The 15,868-nt window shown below is 45.8% G+C and overlaps 1 protein-coding gene across 3 annotated transcripts in view; it reads right to left on the minus strand.

Moving 5' to 3' along the window:
- The window catches only part of cdh8 (cadherin 8), a 102,727-nt gene extending 89,037 nt beyond the window's left edge, over positions 1-13,690 (minus strand). For 2 of the 3 annotated variants that reach the window (XM_030415073.1, XM_030415071.1), the window contains exons 1-2: positions 13,230-13,690; positions 10,754-11,283 (exon numbers count right to left, since the gene is read on the minus strand). In XM_030415073.1, coding sequence (XP_030270933.1) covers positions 10,754-11,011 — 258 coding nt within the window. In that variant the 5' untranslated portion in view covers positions 11,012-11,283; positions 13,230-13,690. Of the gene's footprint in view, positions 1-10,753; positions 11,284-11,523; positions 11,547-13,229 lie in introns of those variants that run through there. The other variant, XM_030415072.1, reaches the window with a different exon arrangement.
- Positions 13,691-15,868: the final 2,178 nt, after the last annotated feature.

Genomic DNA, 15,868 nt, shown 5'->3' on the forward strand with positions numbered 1-15,868 from the left:
GCTGCTCCTTGTCTTCATCAGCTAACAGCAGCTAACGCGGCTTCATGACGCAGATATAGCGGAGAAAGTAACATAAATTGGCACTGTGCCATTTGGCAGAGTGCTCCTCTTCTTCCAGGCGAGCAGAGTCATCTCATGAGACTCGGAGGGGGTTTCCCTCCCAGACACAGCTCCGCGTTTTTTGTGAAACTTAAACTATCTATGTACTTCTTGTTTTCACTGCTCAGCACCCAAAGAGAATTTCCTCAAAGCATAATATTGTTGACAGTATTGTATTTTTGGTTTTCCAGCGTTTCAGTGCATTACACAAATGGCATTCCTAATCGCACGAGTGAATAACAAATCAAGCTGTTATTTTGTCATTCGGCAGCTTTGACTTTTTTAAAAACGTACAGCCAAAACACACCCAAACAGATTATTAACAAAGGCGACTCAGTGGTGTACTGTGATCTTCTGATGATCCCCTGCGTCCCCCCAGTGTCCGCCCACAGACATGCAGGTTAACTGGTGAACCGGAAATTCTAAATAGCCTGTAGGTGTGAATGTGAGTGTGAATGTGTGTCAGCCCTGTGATAGCGGGGCATGCTGTGAGGGTGTACCCTGCCTCTTGCCCAGTGCATGCTGGGATAGATGCCCTTACATATAATTACTGAAACATTTGAAGATGAAGTAGTGTGTATGTTGTGTTTGTTTTGACTTGTGCACTTCAGCCCCTCACTTAAAAGAGAAAAAACGATTTTAGACATTTAGGTGTAAATTCTCCAGTGGGTGTCAATTTTCAGTTCTGGCTGACAGCGCTGGGACTATAATTTGTGTGTTGCAATTTCAAAATCAAGCAATAAAAATACTTTGACATATCACTTCCACACAGACCGTCAACTGAAACTGTGCTCCACTGCTCAGTCCCATCTGAAATCTGAGCACCCTGCATGTTACTCTGTGAAATCATTTAATCAGAACGTAACAAACAGTGTGCTGAGATTTCAGAAATATTCCTCGTTGGCAGTTTTCCTCACCGCGACTAACGATCCATTAAAAAGAATCAGCAAACACGATCCAAACCTCTCCATGTGCATGAACACAGCACCCTCCAGTGGAAACCAGCATCATTGGTCCTCATCAGGACAATAACCACGAAGATTGACCATACCTTTGTTGTTAGGTGGCGACTTCTAGTGGTCTTAGAATGTATTACAGCAGCAAAGGAGGAAATGAGATGTAGTAGTGAAAAGAGCGACAGTCTGAGCAGAGAGGAGGACAGAGCGGGTGGCTGGGTAAAAAACAGGACTGGTGTTTGTGTCTCGTGATGAGATATTTTCACTTGATAATGCAGTTTTTGTTGCGCATCTAACCAATACACAACTGCACAACGAAGGTTCAGAATCCCTGTTGTGGTCACACGATGTCTTTTTGGGAGTCACAGGCGATCAACCTATTCAGTCACTCAGGTGTAAGGAAGTCTTAGCTAATGTAAGCAAGCTAGGCTTCTACTTTCTAAATGCAAGCTAGTTAGCCTAGCTGGCAAATTTCCCTCTTGAATAATGTACTATTAGTAATGGAAAATAAAATTAGCACATAAAACATAATAATCTGGGAATATAAACAGTTGTGCAGTTTTATAATCGTATTTTGTATTTGTAGGCCAGTAGAAAAAGTGTTTGGTTGTGGCCACGCCCTCCACTCAATATAACCACAGCTTAAACACAAAAACTCTTCAGACTCGCGGGCGTGTTCAACATGTGTTCAGATACATGCTCGGAAAAATTACACATTATGACTGGTGTAGAATAATTTGAATGACAGTCCAGAACCACGATAGTTTAACATTTCCCATCCGGCAAAGCTGCTTGCTAGCTCTCAAACATGAGTTAGCTGCTGCGGTGGCAGCTCTGAGCTTCAGCCAGAGTTAACAAAAATCAATTTATAGAAATGATTTTATCCTAGTTAAATAAACTGAAATAAATACACTGTAGCTGCAGCATCAACAGAGATAACATTGTCTTAAATAAAAATTCAGACTTCAGTGTCACTGTAAGCTCAAAGGATAACTATTCCTAGAAGCAGGGCAGGGTTTGACGTCACTGTCACATCATAAGCAATCAACAGTCTACACAACCCGACTACAATGAAACACTTTGATAACTTAACTAAATGTTCACACTTCGCTGACATTACACCAGTCCAGTCTTTCATCAAACTCATCTCAGTGATGTTACACTAATTGGATGTTCTATTATTCATAACAACAGAAGTTTTTCTTGGAACTCTGCCTTTCATTAAAACACAATAGAGAAGAGCGGTGATAGCAAAGATTTGTTCACATTTCATCACCTACACCATCGGTGCATGTCCAATCCACGAGCACAGCACCAGGCAGTTGTGGCTAGGATAAAGGCAATTAGCCAGACTTCGATAACAGACGGCCTCTACCCCCTAAAAGCTTTTCACATGTTTCTGGCATCCTCTATTCGGTGTCCCTTAACACCTCATTTTGTTGCCATCAAGAGAGAGGGGAGAGCAGCTGAGAGGCAACGTAACATGCCGTGTCCCTTGTTGTGCACGCCGCGCTGGCAGATAGCACACATACACCGGGATTCTTTGAGAACTATTTCAACATCCTGCACGCTCGGCCCTGATTCCCATTAAGCATTTATGATTCATCTGGATTTTATATTATAACGTTTTGAATTTTTCATGCATGTACCCCCCCCCTCCCCTCCACTTCCAACCCCCTTTTTCTGATCCGACTGGAAAAAAAAAAAAAAAAAAAGAAGAATGAATCAAACATAGGAGGAGGAGGAAAGATCCAAAGTGTCACTTTCACACACACAAAGAAGTGTGTGTCTCCATCAGCAGCCACCTGCCTGTGATACCCAGGGTACTTTTTCTTGAAGTCAGTTCATTTGCAAGGCTCGGGCTGGATGTATCGCATGCACCTCAGAGACACAAACACAAGGCAGAGGCATTATTAGAAGCATACAGGTGTCTTTGCAGGTAGAGTGTAAGAATAAAGTATGGGGTGTGTGTGGGTGCTGCCCTTTTACGTTCCCGCCTCCCCTCCCTTGGCTATTATTTCAGCTACCTTTTTGTTCTTTCTGCAGAAGGGATCATTAAACCGAAATAATTCATTTGTGAGAAAGGTCAAAGCCACAGTCTGCTGGCACCCAGATACCAGAGTTAGGAGTGCTTGCATTGAGAGGGAGAGGAGAGGAAAGGACGGATCCATTGATTCTTCCTGTGTGTGTTTTTTTTTTCATTGTCAGCTCTGTGATTGAGGTGTGCAACCCCCTGCCTCCCGCTCGGCACTGATAATAATCATCATCTTTAATACCTGTTATAGGTGAAGACACCGATCTCCAAGTAAATGTCACATCCACTGTTTACTGTGGCCGCTTTGTTGTCATAATGTCGTACGAGGAAGCCAGAGAGGAGCCAGGGAAGGACTGAGGAGGCGAAGTAGGGAGGTGGAGGAAGAGGGTTGAGGACTGTCATCTTTTAAGTGCCAGAAATAGGCACTCGCTCCACCCACTGATCCAAAACTCCCTCCCCATTGTCTCTCCTGCTCCAGCCCACATGTGCTCCCAGCTAACCATGAAGCCAAATGCACATCCAGTCGCACAATAACAACATCCATTCTTAATAAGATTACTCCGGCAGTCCCAGTTTGGCTGATGGGACGTGTATGGGAGCAGAGGCGCGGGGATAAGCCGCCTGCAGCTGCCTGCAGCATTTCACATACGCTGGGCTCTATCCATAGGAGAGGAGCTGCCTGGGGAGATGAGCCAAACATTGAGCCCACAAGAGCACACTGGCACGGGGAGCAGGAATCTTTAGCTGCTGCTGCTGCTGCTGCTGCTGCTGCTGCTGCTTAGACCCACAACTGCTCTGTCAGAGGCAAGGGCCAATTAGCAGGTTTCAGATAATCATAATCTTTTGATTTGAATAATCAGATTTGAATAATTGTAACCTCATTTACTGCTACTGATGCTTGGCCAGTGTTTTGACTGGAAAACATGGTCCAGATTCATAAGTAAGCAGAATGATCAACACCAGGCTCCTTAATGTTGCTTTTATTTAGTTGTCTGTCGCCGCCTGCTTACAACGTGATTATACACGGGCCTGGGTTTTGTCTGAGAAACAATCCTTTAAATGTCAGCACAAGACAAAGGCCAAGATGCCTAAGACTGCTAAATTGCAAACGCATCCCTCGATGCTTTGAGAGAGATCTAATCCAAACAAAGCAAAAAAATCTTGCATGTCGAAAAAGAAACTAGAGTAATTTAGCCAAAGCAGCACACGAGCCAAGCGTTTGAGGTGAACTGCTTTAATTCCTATAAATTAGTTAGAGCAAAGTTCAAGGCAGAGTGCCCAGATGATTTAGCCTGCTAAGCGCTCCACCTCCGCACAGCCAGCCCAGGCCAAGCCCGGTGAGCCAGCGAGTGTGAGGCAGGCGGGAGGAGATGAGAGAGGAGGGGAAGGATCGCAGTTTAAAGTGGGCGAGTTGGACTTAATGAGAGGAGAGGGCTTTTTTCTGGATTTCAGCTGGAAGAGTTTGACACAGTTGACTGACAAACACTGACACGGGAGCTGGCTAATCACAGCAGTGCAGTCCAAGGTGAAACCATAAAGGGGCCATTTGCTGTGAATTAGCGCGGATGTAGAAGCTCGGGGAAAGTGGCCCCCACGTGGGCCGCTCACTGTACAACACGGCTTTAATCACGCTGAGCCACAGATGTGAGTGATAGCAACAAGCTTGTTATTTTGCTCAGGGACTCTGAAGCTGTGTGAATGGATGTGCTTTCCTGTTAAATTATAATTGCAGCTGATGCATGTACACAGGAGAGCTTCCAGGGATCACGGACGGGACGTGTCATGTGCCTCTTTATGATACACTGAGCTGAAACATGATTTCAGCTCCCATATGGAAATGCTCCAGTAGAAAATAAACAGAAAATGATTTAATGCACGGCGGCCGCCACGTACATGTGAGCGTAAAAGAGACATTGTGAGCTGTGTGTTTGTGTGTGTGTGGGTGTCTGTAGACAGACATATAGAGGGAAACAGAATGAGTGACATTTCAAAAAATGACACATCTGCCAATGTTAAAATCTGAGCGTTCTCCACCGCTCCTCTATTAAATGATCGCTGACACGCAGCTAAAATCAAAATCACTCGGCAATAACGTTTAAGATACAAGCAATGACAATATGTCTCCTGGAAAAAAGTAATAATGCCGGCGAAGATGAGGTCAGACGTGAATGTGAAACACAACGATTCCAGTCTGCAATTTCAGCTCAGAACACGTATAGAGCAGTTTAGAGAGAAATCTTTCAGAAATACGACCGCGCCGACAACCTAGCAAATGTTTGCAAAGACACACCGGCCATAAAGCTTCATGGACACACTGTATTTGCTGTTGCACACACAGCCCTCAGTGTCTAAATATACTCCATTCGAGCCTGTGTCCGCTCATCTCATTTTAGCCTGTAACACTCCTGGAATGGACTGCTGTCCGACGCACACATGCACATACACAGCTTGTTAATGGGAACCAGGATGACACAACACAAAGCCATGGACAACCTGTCAAGCTCTCGGAGTGCAGAGCTAATGCGATCCCACAGCTCTATCAGAGCCACCGCTGGGCCCAGTGTTTTATTACAGACCAGGAGGGACAGACAGACGGAGAGATTGGAAAGGAAGAGGGAGACTGTGACCATGGCCCATTGATATAATGGCCTCGCCGGCATTAGTGACACACTGTACAGGTGAGTCGGTGTGAGAGAGAGGAGCGTGGTATCAGAGCAGAGAGAGGAGGTGGAAGCAGAGGACGGGGGGATGTTAGCATGTTTTTTTTCTAAATTACACAAGAGGAGGGGATGGAGATCTGAGGGCTGCGAGCCAGAGGAACTGCTGCTGCTAGACTGCAGCTCAATATGGATCTTTGTGGTGCTGCCTGAAGAGAGATTACAGAGCTGTATTCCTGGAGCTGCTGTGGGTGTGAGAAACCAAATGGGATGAATTGAAGTCCAACAAACATTGACGGGCTTTTCCTTTCCCTGGGTTTAATGACAGCTTTTTGATTCAACCCTCTCACTATGGCACTGGAACCTGTGTCTAATTTGGGCTATATTTCAGAATTTATTATATCTGGGCCAACGCTTATAATTTATGTGTCAAATTTGCCATCAATCACTGGCAATAATTCGGCTAATATTCTCGTTAACTCCCACTCCTCACGCATCAATCAAAAGGCAGAGCGAGATATCCGCTCGATTGCCAGAGCCGGTGTGAATGCAGATTAAGGTTGGGGATCCCCACTAATCAGGAGCCGCATCGGCACCATTCAGTCGAGAAGAGAGATCAACCTTTGATCTGCTGTAAACCGGCAGCAACAGGGCCACGGGCAGGACTAGACAGTCTCAGGGAGCTGCATTCAGGACTCAATCTCGCCTTAGCCCTGCCTCGCTGCCTCGCATCACCAAAGCCAAACACTGACACAGAAATTTTAACAATGTCATTGTACCACACCCCGCCGGCCCTGGAGGCAAGCTTACTTGGGCTCAAGAGTCACTCTCTCCATAATCACCCCATCACAGAGAGCGAGAGAGAGAGAGAGAGACGGAGGGAGGGGGAGAGGAGAGAGGAGCGGAGGTGGAGGTGGGGGGACAAGACGAGAGGCAATCCAGCCGAGCAGAAGTGGCTTGCATCAGTATTTATAGACTGATGTCCCATATCTTGTTCTGGCAGTCCAAAGTGCAGAAAGCAACAAAAACAACGAAAAAAAAGGTCTGGGTTGAGTTCTAAAAAAACATCCCAGAAGAAAGATGGTTCACTCTGGTCCGGATCAAGTGTATCTCAATATATCACAGGCAGATAAACGTGGTGAAAACGTGACTTGATCAGGAACCATTCAGTGAATAAATACACACACTAGGTGCAGCTGCTGTCTCTGAGTCCAGGCTGGGATCTCTCATCGGCTTCACCTGGAACTGCCTCTAAAGGAGGAAACAAGGCAGGCGGAGCAGACGAGTCAGAAGGAGAAGCTTCTTCATTTTTTAAGGAGAGCGCAGCAAACATCACGTTTATTGTAATAGAATATCACCTCTGCTCCCAGTAACACACCCTGCGGATCTGATACCGCTGTGGCCCGTCTAGTTGGGAATCCTGTCAAACAGCTTGTTTGGTAGAATGAAGCTTGTTTCTTTTTTCCCCCAGCACACACACACACACACACACACACACACACACACACACACACACACACACACACACACAAGACAAAGCTTCTTTATTCTCATCCGGACATATCAGTTTTCTTTGGTGAATCAATAATCAAAGCCTTTCCCCCTTTTTTTCCTGTCTGTATCACTGTCAGTCCTCGCAATCTTGCGGTTCAGCCTGAATTGATGAATATTAATGGTTGATTATCAATTCCCTTTGTGCAGCAACACATACGATGCTGTGGCAGATAAAAGTGTCGGACAATGGGATGAAGGATCAGTCAACTGAGCACATCTGCACTGTACAATTTGGCGCCGTGGAATCCGTCGTTGTGAGTCGTCGCGCACCATACGCTGAACGATCGCTGCGAAGTAAAGGAGTGTGGGAAAGTAACTTCTGAGGCTGTGAGATATCCTGCCGCTAACTGCCATCAATCTGCCTCGTGCTACAAAGGAAACACATTCGGATTTCTCTTTGGTGCAAACAAAGCAATTTGTTCACTGTTTGTCTTTTGTTCTGAGGCAATATTTCCCTTTAATGGCCTGATGTAAATGAGCTGCTTCTTTGCATGTTTGAATAATTGAAATAGCTTTGACTGAAGAGGCAAAACGTTGCTGCCATCGCAGTAGGTTTGGATAGGCCTCGTGCCAAAATAAAAAAAAAAAGGCCTCCAACAAGCTTTTCACAAACCAGAACTCTAATTTTACTTTAAAACCCGGGCTGCACTCTCCCATTATGGTTGACAATGGTAAATCAAGAGCTGCTTTGCCTAAAATTACCCCCTGCTCGCCTTCCAATGGTCTACATGAGAGTCTTAACACGTTTAAGTGGTATCTCCCACTCGTCGTCAACACCGAGCGACCGTCCCGTAGCTCAGTGAGCGATGTTCAAGCCTTTCTACCTTCACACTCCATTTGCCTATTTCTATTCTTAATGACGGGTTATTTCTGAACGGCCCCTGGCTCATGATGAGTAATCCTAAAATCCCTTCCAACACCGTGTTCGTTTTAAGCTACAGCCGAGCAACAAGCTTTCACAGCTGTCTCCCCTGCTTCACTTTAACAGGTACTGTATGTCTGCCTCCCCGACGCCGACGGGACTGACGGGGGCTGACGAGCACGCCACTCAGTGAATCACAATGTCAGGAAACGATGCGCTGAGGAAGAACAGCAAAAGGGACGGGTGCTGTCACGCCTTGTGGCCGTCCTTCTCACTCTTCCACATCTCCGCCTCCCCGTCACCCTCCTCCCCCCGCTTTCCTGCATTTATGCTAATAGTCTCTGCTGAGAGAGAACATCGAGAATGACACACGGTTAAAAATCGATGGCACAATCTCTCTGTGTCGCTCTCGCGAACACTGTCTCTCACTCTGGTTGTTGGTGCAGTTGAGGGGAGCCCGGGCACACACGGAGATTGGGGGTTGCACGTATAATTAAACCTCAGAGTGCACCAGCACCACGAAACCACGGGATGGAGAGAGTCCAATCTTGGCTTGGGTTTCTTTGATAATAGGCCCACCACCACAGACAGAGGCGGCCTCACACTCGGTAGAGGGGATTGTGCAAAACGCACAGAGAGCTGTATGACCCATTTGAATCACACCTCCCACCCATTTGACTCATTTTTTAATTAGGCGTGAGAAACACGGAGAAAAGGGGAAGAAAAGGAGGCATGAGGACTGAGAGGGAGAAAGATTTATGGTCTTAAACCAATTCAGTGCCATCTTGGTTTAACATAGGACTTATCTTAGCTCTGCCAGGCATACTCATGAGCACTTAACCTTGCAGTGAACGCAACCCATCATCATCGCCTTGCAAAAGGCGAGCTGAGTTCTTTTTCACCCAGAGCTGTCGCCCTACCCCACGCCACCGCCTCGCATGTCCTTCAACAGGAAGATGGCTCTACCTGTGACTAACTTATCCTGCAGTCAGGTTTTTTTTGCAGAGCATTAACTGAGGCCTTGAGAGGGAGCATCCTTCACCACCTGAAGAAAAACTTGATTTTGTGCCACCAATCGTCTGTTGACAAGCTCAAGAACATCTAACACTCGGGCCGGAGGCTCACTGTACTGTTTCCAAGCAGGAGCTTATTGTGAAATAAATTCTATCATCCTCATTTATCATTATAAAATGTTTTCTCATGGCTTTCTTCTTTTTCTTCTTCTTTTTTTCAAATAGATATTTCCAGGTGAAATATCTATAAATATGTAACAGTCTGCCAGGTGATACGCCAAATCTCTGATGCTCAATGTCTCACAGCTGAGATCTAACCTTTGAGTTCCGGGCTCACATATGGTCACCGTGGCCCCGGTGAGTGTTTGTTTGTTTCGGCATTTTGATGAGCAGCCATTGTGGAATCCAGCAGAGGCTGCCTAATTGACTCGCTTGAAAAATTAATGCATCACTTAACAGCATTTTTGTGTTCGTATGGTATCTAGCAAACACAGGTGCAAATCCCGCATGGTGGGAAATGTTTAATTGATGCAGCCATATGACAATGCTCGAGACAGAGGGGGAAAAAAATATATATATTAAAAAAAAGGGAAAAAAAACAACAAGAGGAAGCTAATTTAAAAGTGTTTAGTCGGAGCGCAGGTGAGTGGATTTTTCTTGTGCAAGCGAAAAAATTGAATCATTTTTTTTTCCTTTCGTGCTGCCAGGTGCCATGTGTGAAGGCTGGAGGAAACACATTTCACTGCACTACAACTGTAATGTGTCATAAACATGAAAGGCAGACCCACCAATTATCAAATATTAGCCACAAAACACTGTTTGCAAAAGCTATTACTGGACAAGATCAAATATTATGCTCGATGGCCTGCAGTCCTGCCCATGCCAGAGAGGCTGGGTGATATTCTGGGGAAGGGAAGCGAGCGAGCGAGCGAGCGAGCGGCTGCCAGGCTGACTCTCCCCAGGTGAGTCCCAGCAATGAGCTGTGAACAAGCTGCTTTGGCGGGGCAAGCCAGCAGCCTCCCTCCCTCCACTGAAACCTGCCTGACACAGGCCAGGGAGCAGGTGGCCCTTAGCAGGATTAGCCTGCAGTTGTGTCCATTACAGAGCCGCGATGGACAAAAAAATAACTGAGCATAACTAACATCCTCGCCTCCTCTCCACGGTTTGCACGATTCATACACGTTCGCTTGGAAGCAGAAATGAGTGTGAGTGAAAACGTGGCTCAAATTAAGAAACAAGAAAGGAAAGATATGCTTTTTTCCTGTGTGACTGCTACAGTGTATCGTGGATTTCAAGGACATCCAACGCAGCAAAATATATATTTATATATTGGCACCATTATATTTGATTTGAGTTTAATAATTTCCAAAAGCATTTCATGACACACACACACACACACACACACACACACCCGGACTCGCTCTCTCTTGTTCCCATATCTCTGTTTCCCCTTGACAACCCAAACCCTCCCACCGGCCATGGGAAGGGGAAAAAATGGAGGGAGCATTCAAATGGCCGAATTAATGTTTCCACACGATAAGCGAGCTTAATATAATGCTGACAATCACAGCACTCACCCTGCCAACTAGAATTGGATCGGGTCCAGAAAATTCCTCCAGCACAAACATTTGATTCCAAACCCATCCTCTCTTGGCGCGGCTCAGTAATCTTTGTCCTTCGCCAAGACCGCTCGCCACCACTGCGGACCCACCAGTTTGTGTACTTTTGGACTGGCCTATGATAGGAGTCATGGAGACGCAGGGAATACAAGTAATCCACACCAGCAGCAAGGACATCCACAGATCCATGAGCATCTCCTCAGACCGCTTTGGCATCCTGTGGCCGAGTGTTGTGTTTGTTCGACTGTTTGTTTGGTTGCTGAACGAGACTCTTCTCTCACGGCCTCTCGTTTCCAGCTCCTCTATTCAGATCAGCAGCTCCTTCGTAGATAACAAGAAAAGGTTACTTGTGTCCTCTTTGAACGGTGGAGCTCGCATTCATGGTGTGATAAAGGTCACTTGCATGGCTTGGCATGCCTCCATAGCAGTTGGTGGGGGGGTGAGGGGCTCGGCTCAGCGTCCATTTGGCGTTATTCCGAGGGGGAGACCTAAGAGGGAGCAATCACAGTTAGTTAGTTTGGTTTTTGGTCTTGTGAGGAGTTGTCAGGAGGCGGTGGGGGCGAGGGGGGGGGGGAGAGGGGGGGGGACAGGAAAGTACGGTTGGTTGAACATGTAAATGTGAATGTGATCAGATGAGACAGGGATGATGAAAATCTGTTTTTAGGAAAAGCAAAGAGATAAAAAGGAATAAAAAAAAAAACAGGAAGGGATTCTCATATTAAGCGTACAAAGTCAAGATGTCACTTCATCGTTACAAATGATCTCCCTGTAGCTGCTTCATTCCAATCCTGTTTTCATATCATCTGAACAACAAATGGCTCTGTCTGTACTCTGAGGCTATTCAGCCCACCACGTCAGATTGCCTTGCTTTAATCTGTTGTTCTGGGGATTATCCTGGAAAGATTTTCAGCAATTACATGTTCCTTATGATTAATGCTTTGGCTGAAATATTATTATATGTTACAACCGGCTCCCTTTCACCAGCACGCATGCATGCATGTCACAGAGTCAGTGTTCGACAGCCAGGTGACATCATGGAGATCCAGAGATCACTGAGTTTTATTCATCCAGCCGGACGCCTGATTAAAGGTCTGAGTTGGTGTTTTCTGATAAGAAAACATGAACAGAAACTTTTTCTTCTTCATTTTCTTCTGTTTTTTGTTTTGTTTTTGTTTAGCACAGAAAGACTGCAATCAAATAAATGTAATACAGCAGAGTGAAACAAGTGTAGAATGAGATAAATAAAGAAGCAGCCTGATGTAAATTTTGCCCTTTAATCAAAAAACGGATTCAGCCTCAACACACGTTTTTGAACGCGCTCAGTCACGCTGGTGTGCGCTCCTCACCGGAATGCTAAAGCCAGAGACTCAGTGACGAGCTTTGACTTCCCCGGATACATCTCGACGCAGAAGGACCGGGCATGCTATCACGGCTCGGCACGGCTCGCTTTTCCCAGCTCTGCTAGTTCTGGCCAACTTTTTACTACCACACAGTGTGTCACTGCGGTCATATGCTGCGTGGTTCCGGCGAGGAAAATAAAGCACAGAAACGCGTTCCACCTGAAGCCAAGTGCGAAAACATGAAGTGTGAAGTGATCCGAGTCACTGAGACACCCGGAGACTCAAAGATGACGGACCAGGGTGATTCACAAAAACAAAAAAGCAAAGAAGAAAAAAGGATGTTAGGAGAATGTTAAAAATACAAAATGTGACATCAGATAAAATTAAGCATGGATGGTTGCATTTTTCTCCCTTATTTTTAGCGCAGTTTGAGTGACTGTATGTGGGTGACTAAGCGGCAGTTTCAGCACCACGGGGGAAGGACAGCTCCCCCGCCACAGAGCAGCCGGTCCAGACAGCTCAGCTCGGCAGCGGAGGAGCTGTCCACGGTGGTCCCCACGCAGAGCGACGCGTCCTTCAACGTCTGCTCACACGGTGAAAACACAACAAGTAAGACAGCCACTTTAACCCTCGTAGTTTGATCTGCCACTCGCCTCTACGCCTCCGCGTCAGTCTGCAGCACGCAGGGCTCTCCCCGGCTCCCCGGAATCCGTCCTCTCTCTGAAGTTTTTACGCTCTGAGGAGACGCTGTTTTTCCAACCGGGTCCCTCTCTGCGCAGCGAGCGCGGCTTCAGAGCGCGAAGGCGGCTCAATTAACAGGAGAACATGGCACATACAGGCAGCATGTGCTCGACTCACAGCGCGGGAGACGCGGGGTGAAATGTGAATAAAGAAGGAGCCCAAGTTGCAGACCTTCTCCGTCTAATCTCGCTCCTGCGAACGTGCCGGGGGAAAACCGCACCGTGTCCCCGCGATGGAGAGAGGGAGAGAGGGAGAGAGGCTGTGGCAAGTCCCTCTTAAACCCCTCCACTAACACGAGTGTTAATCAGTAATACCTGTCAGGTTTATATAGCATGGTGGCGGGCTGTACTTACTGGACAGACTTGCATCCTTGTTTCTTTTTTTTTCTTTTTTTTTTTTTTTACCGCTGCTGCATCATTTCACCGTGCATGTGTTTCTTTCTCTCCTTCAGAAAAAAGATAAAAGATAAAAAAGAAAAATACGTAAAAGAAAAAGTCCAACGCGTTTCAGTCGTGGGGGAGAAAAATGAGCCAACAAAAAAAAAAACCGCGGAGAGGCGAAGTGAGGCTAGAAATCCTTCCTGCAGTTTGTCAAGGCGGAGAGAAAGTGTGTGTAGTTAGGAGAGCTCCGACAGGCTCGCTGGCCGACTGGAAAAGTGAGGAGGAGATGGAGGAGAGATGCACGGCGGCGAAGAGAGCCTCCCCTCCGCGCCGCTCATTGGGTTGATGAGGAGCCGGGTCAACAGGCGCACAAATGATTGCATGCCGCTCTCTTCCCAGGCACGGACGCGCAAAGGTTATCGCGTCAAGCTGCCCGGCTGTGGCGCGGAGACGTTACAGAGGTGCGCGGGGCGGAAATGCTCTCATTAGCGCATCATTTATATATATATATATATATATATATATATATATATATATATATATATATATATATATATATATATATATATACATATATATATTTTCTTTAATTCAAACTCTTGGTTTTGGTGAGGTAGGAATTGGCGCTCACTGTTTCTCTGTTATAGTGAAACCAGATAGGCAGAGCGATACACGAGACCGAGGCTGCTCATTTACACTGTCATTTGATAGGGTTAGGCAATGGACAGATGGACACACACACACACACACACTGTAGAGATTTTGCAAAAATAGAACAAACAGGTCATTCACACTGACAGTATTCTGACACGTTAATGTTGAGATATGCATTAAAGCCCAGACTATGAAAGCAGAGGAAGCTGGGTAAGTGTTGCACAGTGTTGTGTTGTGAGTGTGTGAGTGACAGCAGAGGGGGCACATGCTGCCGTCCACGGAGAGGGCCCTCTAGTGTTGGTCTGGCTTCTTGGCAGCAGCCAGGCAGGCCTTGGGGGGAGCAGATATGTTTTTATGAGCGCAGCAGGAGAGGATGGTCAGGATACTGTCTGACATGCATGGCTTTTCTTTCTTTTTTTTCCCCAGCTGTGAGAATCTCTTTATGAGACTCATCTCAGCCCTCTGAGTATCAAACACTGCCTTGCCTCCCTCTCGTATCCACGACAGCGTCACGTTTCCACTGTTCTCAACCCGAAACCAGTGCTGAACGTGTTTGCTTGAATATTCAGTGTTAAAAAAAAATAAAAAACTCTCAAGTCCGAAGTGTGTAAGTGTTTGTCTGCGAGCACAACATGTTATTGTACCTTACTACCCCGGCGCAACAGAACTCCTCGAAAGGCTTTGCCTGGCGGAGGCCTTTTGACCCAGAGTGCCACAGATCCCAATTAGCAAAGACATCAAGTCTACCATTATTTATTTCTGTACCATTTAATTTCCCTCCCACTCTCGCTTTGATGTTGCAGCTGCATTTCAGATGGGAATTCTCCAATCATCTTTTTTTAAAAGCGCCTGCTGCATAATACATTAGACTGTAAATGTTGAGCCATGTTTCTCCTGCTCGATATGTATGAGGATTTCCATTGACGGACACTCGGAGCGCATGGGATATGTGAGGATGGAGTTAAATGTGTAAAAAGGGCTGCTCGGGGGTGTTCTTTTAAAAATCACTGTAAATGTTTGTAAATGAACAGCCAAGAAGCACACGGCAGTAAGTGAACCCCTTGGCACGGTGTAATTATTTTTTAAATGCAGTCTAATTTCTCTCTCTTTCTCTATACTGTCACACATATATACACTGCCTAAAACAAGACAGTTAAAGTGTCAAAAGCAAGTCTCAATGAAGTATTTCGCTGCTGGAAAGATGGCCTTTGCATAAAAAGGGGCTGCCCCTGCATTTGAAAGATGTCAATAGTTTTGAAATTGGTGCTACGTGGCCAGAGACAACAGAGAAAAAAAGCCTGTGGTGGTCTCTTTTACTGAAAGAGACCTAAAACAGTCTGAAACAGGAAATAGTATCACAGCCAAAAAGTATACACACAAAAAAGCTTCTTAAAACATTTCTGGTGAGAAATGAACATGATTGTGGTTCATATTTGATGAGCACTGCCTTGTATTACAGTTCAGTCAGTTTAAACAGTTTCAGTAGCCGCCATTGTCACAGTACAGAAACAATATGGTGACCACTTAGTTCATGAGAATCGTCACGGATAGCGATGACGTGTTTGGGGGATCTCCGGGAGGCAAAGTGAAGAGTTTAACAGTTTAATGTAACAGGTTTGGTTTTTGGTTTAATTATTTCCTGTTTTATTTTGTAGTCATGTCCTAATGTGTCTTGTTGTGATTTTCCACTTCCTGTCTTTGTCTCTTTCCTGCCTTTTTCCTGTGTTTTATTTGTTAACTATTTTTTTGTGTGTATTTAAGCCTGTGTTTTCCCTTCACTCTGTCAGTTTGTCTGTTTGACTCGTCTCCTGCTTTGTTCTCCGTGGCCTGTGGTTTGCCCTCAGTTTTGTACTTCTCTTTAGATTTTTCATGGACTTTGCTTTGCCTGGATTTTAGACCTCAGCTTTATTCCAATTTATTTTCATTCACTTGAAGTTTTTTACCCTGTCTGCCTGTTT

Source organism: Sparus aurata, chromosome 4, assembly GCF_900880675.1.
Source record: "Sparus aurata chromosome 4, fSpaAur1.1, whole genome shotgun sequence".
Classification (NCBI taxonomy): Eukaryota; Metazoa; Chordata; class Actinopteri; order Spariformes; family Sparidae; genus Sparus; species Sparus aurata.